Source organism: Mastomys coucha, unplaced genomic scaffold (assembly GCF_008632895.1).
Source record: "Mastomys coucha isolate ucsf_1 unplaced genomic scaffold, UCSF_Mcou_1 pScaffold9, whole genome shotgun sequence".
Taxonomy (NCBI): domain Eukaryota; kingdom Metazoa; phylum Chordata; class Mammalia; order Rodentia; family Muridae; genus Mastomys; species Mastomys coucha.
This window is the reverse complement of record NW_022196915.1, coordinates 55,181,813-55,185,999: the sequence shown is the minus strand read 5'-3', so window position 1 is coordinate 55,185,999 and position 4,187 is coordinate 55,181,813. Positions and strand designations below refer to the sequence as shown.

The window sequence follows — 4,187 nt, the reverse complement described above, 5'->3', positions numbered from 1 at the left end:
AAAAAAAACAAAAAAAAAAAAACAGGAAGATCAAAACAAATGACAGTGTGCCTATTTAGATTTGCAAACTACATCACTGAAGTCTGCTTTCAATGGAATTGTCTCCTATGGGTGTGCCAGGGAAGTCAGGGCAGGGCAGAGAGTTATGATAAGTGATTAGAAGTGAGGAACAAAAGAGTGGGTGGCCTCCTAGGCTACAGAACAGTCACAAAGCATCTCATCTACTATACATGGTGTAGGGGCTCCTACAAGCTCTGGGTTCCTAGGTCTGCTTTTCTAGAGTGATAAGAAGCCAAGAAGGTAACAGGAATTTTATAAAGTTCACTCCACCTCCTTGTGTGCATGAGAGGTCTCTGAGCCCTCAGGAAACACAGATGGGGGTGTGCTTAGTGTTCATTTTCTTGACTGCAGATCACTGCAGGCTCATGGATTTGTTGCCTTGCCTGGGGTTATTTCCTTATACAGATGTCTGTGAATGGGAGCACACTCTCTTAACAGTCTGTTTTCTTAATGGGAGCTGTTAAGCCTTTTGAATCTGTAGATACATTTTCCCCATCCTGAAATAAAGATCTCAAATGCAAAATGAAAATTTTCTGATTGAATAAAATAGAAGCTAGAGAGAAACAGAGTGTGCTGGCTTTGTTGATGCTTCTGTGGCTGCACTGCTGCAGTTTATTCTCCTGAAAGAGCCAATGAGAACCCTGGTGACATAGCACATCACACACAGCACCTTTCCAGAGCATCCTGCCAGCGGTTTTAACCAAAGCTGCCTCTTTAAGAAAGGATATAAAGGATATTGGCTTGGAGAAGTAGCTTATTCGGGGGTGAAGGGGTGATTTAGGACGAGAGGACAGATCAGGTAGGGAGAGAAAGGGAATACAGAAGATGAGGAGGAGGAGGAGGAGGAGGAGGAGGAGGAGGAGGAGGAGGAGGAGGAGGAGGAGGAGGAGGACGACGACGACGACGACGACGACGACGACGACGACGACGACGACGACGACAAGATCCTAGACCCTGGGAGAAAGAGACAAGGAACTAGAAAGGTTGAAGCCAAGCTATTCTGCGTAGTGAGCTCAAAGCCATCTCAGCTTCACAGGAAAAATTTGTCTTAAAATATGGTTAGCTATTCAATGTAGCTCAGTGGTAGAGCTCTGAGCATGTTATGTGAAAAGTATAAACATATTTGTCTCTTTTCACAATTTCAGAATTCATGGAAAAACATCAAATCCATGTGCTACTTCAGTTTCATTGGCTGTGATTTTGCTTGATAGCTGGCCTGGCCATTGATAGTCACAGTCTCTTTAACTATCTTAATTACTAATATTAAGTTATAAATCATATATAATAATGTAACTGTTATGCATTTTACAGGGTGACTAAGAAAGGGTTAGTAAAGCTGCAGAGAACAGAGACAGAGAGCTGACATGGGTGTCTAGGAACAGTCTTTAGGTGCCAGAGGAGACGCTGAGCTAAGCACCGGTGCCGGGCTGTTCAAGTCAGATGTCAAATGCAGTTACAGACAGAAGGCCACAAAGGTCATCTTGAAGGAAACTGAATGTCATGGGCAGAATAAGCTGAACTCAAACTCGGGGACTAGAGCAAGAGTTATTTTCTTGAATGAGGCTCATGTCAAATAACTGGATATCCAGACAGCTTACCTGCCATTTTTTTTTCTGAGCTGTTCCATTTATGGCCTAAAATAAGGGGTTTTCTCTGATGTGACTTAAAAATGCAGAGACCAGTATTCAACATCATATCCAACATTTTCAGGTGTCCTTAGTGCTTGGCGCAAATGATCAGTCTGTGCCTCCTGGTGTGCTGGTGTGGCTGGTCATTACATCTGTAAACAGAATGTAGAGTCACTCTTTCTTATTATCAAAATGGAGTAACTTAGGGTAAAGCCTGTGAATTTATAAAATGGAGTCACTCAGACTAGGTACAACCTGAGCTCATATCTCCTATAGCACAGAGTAGCTCATAACAGACTCAGACTGTTCTCATCAGACACACCAGACAGTAGTCCAAAATACGAAATTAATGGAAAGGAGCCAGGTGGTGGTGGGACACGCCTTTAATTGGGAGGCAGAGGCAGGAGGATTTCTGAGTTTGAGATCAGTCTGGTCTACAGAGTGAGTTCCAGGACAGCTAGAGCTATCCAGAGAAACCCTGTCTCAAAACAACAACAAAAAAAAAAAAAGAAAAAAAAAGAAAAAAAAATTAATGGAAAGGAACACTGTCAGATTCTCCTGAAAATGACCATGCTAGTGGATAGTACACACATCTTGGTATCACCTGAATTCCTTATAAAAGGATCACCCTGCTGTTTTTCTTTTCTTTAGTGACTGTACCATAACTCTTCTAAAAAACTTACCACAACTGTTATTCTAACTTGGTCTCTACTTTTAATATACTACATGTGGCTATTTGTTCGCCAAATTTATTCTTTCTCTAATTCTAACTATGTCTGGTCTTTCCCCAAGCTCTGGTCTCATTATTTCCCCACTAGACTCTAATCTCCCTAGACTTCTAGCCTGCTTATTCTTTCTTCAGATTATCTTGGAGCCTTCTTAAAGGCAAGTCCTTTTAGATTTTACCTATAGTCCTCCAAGCTTCTCCAAGTGAATCATCTCCTGTCTCAGTGACTTCATCTAGTCTTCCAAATGCTGCTTCTGTCAGTACCCTGTGGGATGTTGTGTTTGTGGATATCACACTGTCTCCTATTGATGAGTCATATCCTGTTTGTCCTGAAAAGAGACACATTTATCAGGACGTGGAGAAAGCTGGAGCATCTAGGTCTCTCGTGAATACTGTCTCTTGCAAGGTCTTAGTATCTTCCAACTAATTTCTTCTCTATATTTATTGCTATTTCTTCCTCTGGACTGGGCGTCTAGTTCAGGTCTTAGTGTATGCAAGACACACATTCTACTGTCAAGCTTCACTCCCGGCCCTGTAATTTTTAACTGGCCTTCAACGTGCTGTAGGAAAAACCCAAGACCTTTACATGTACCAGTGTCAAACCCTGTACCAGAAAAATGGAACAAAGATAAGTGTTGGTGAAACTGAGCTTGTAGGTTGCAGTGAGGTCAGGAGTGGACCAGTGTGAGATCACTAGATGGAGGGAAGCTTTGAGAATGAATGCAAGTATTGATGTTTCTATCATCCATCCATATGTTCTTCAGTGTGTGGTCAGGAGCCATAGCATGAAGAGTGAGGACTGAAAACCAGCTGAGCAGTGACCCTGGTTTGTGTGCCACTGATTCCTAGGTTTTGGGTAAAACACTGTCCAAATCACAGACATGGAGCAACTCACGGAAAATTGGGATGAAATACAGTAAGTTGCAACACTATCAGACACATCAGGGACTGCTCACTGAGGAAATGTGGTCACAGAGGGGATCATGAGGAGTGTTCAGGCACCTCTCAATCACTCAGACACAGAAGGCAGAATCAACATTTCTGATTTTTTCCAAAGGTTGGGGTGCTGAGGAATCTCAAATACGGTTTTTTATGTCAGTTTTGTCAGCAATGAATATGTGGCGCTACAAAAAACGAATTATAGAAATGATCAGTGTAGATGCACTTGATGACTCAAAGTGCAGCAAAACCTCACGTTTGTGTGGCCCCCACCAGGATCCTGAACATATAATAAGCATACATGTCACTGTGGGCCTCTCTCCAATTCTATCCTGGCAGTGACTACAGAACTCAAAACTCGTGTTAAATGTGCTGAAGTTAGAAAGCTATCTTCTTGACATTCTGAACAGAGAGAACTGTTTCTAGCAATGAAGTTCACAGAAGAAACACAAGATGGCGACATAGCTAGCTAAATGTCAGGTGAATGGGATTTTACCAGACTTTCAAAGTGATGACTTGAAATAACCCTACTAAAAGAATTGCTAACTTCACTCTAATTCTTAGAAATGGAAATTGGTGTGAATTTTTCCAGCTTCCATTTCTTTCTCTTGGTTATGGCTCAAAGAGAAGATATACACCTAAATCAAACAAAGGGAGAAACAGTTGCCAGTCATTCAACCTTTGAATGGAGACTTCCAACCAGAAAAGCAAGTAATTTTACTCTCAGCTCTGAAGCTCTTGACACTGGAACACAACAGAACCCAATAATCAAGACTTCTAAATGCTAAAGGCAGACGTAGTTTCTCTCTCTCATTCTCTCTCTCTCTCTCTCT

General features: G+C 41.9%; 1 protein-coding gene across 1 annotated transcript in view; it reads left to right on the top strand.

The window, feature by feature from the left end:
- The window catches only part of Adam7 (ADAM metallopeptidase domain 7), a 38,933-nt gene extending 37,665 nt beyond the window's left edge, over window positions 1-1,268 (top strand). The window contains exon 23 of the mRNA XM_031361009.1: window positions 1,206-1,268. Within this exon, the coding sequence (XP_031216869.1) occupies window positions 1,206-1,268 (63 nt within the window). The remainder of the gene's footprint in view (window positions 1-1,205) is intronic.
- Window positions 1,269-4,187: the final 2,919 nt, after the last annotated feature.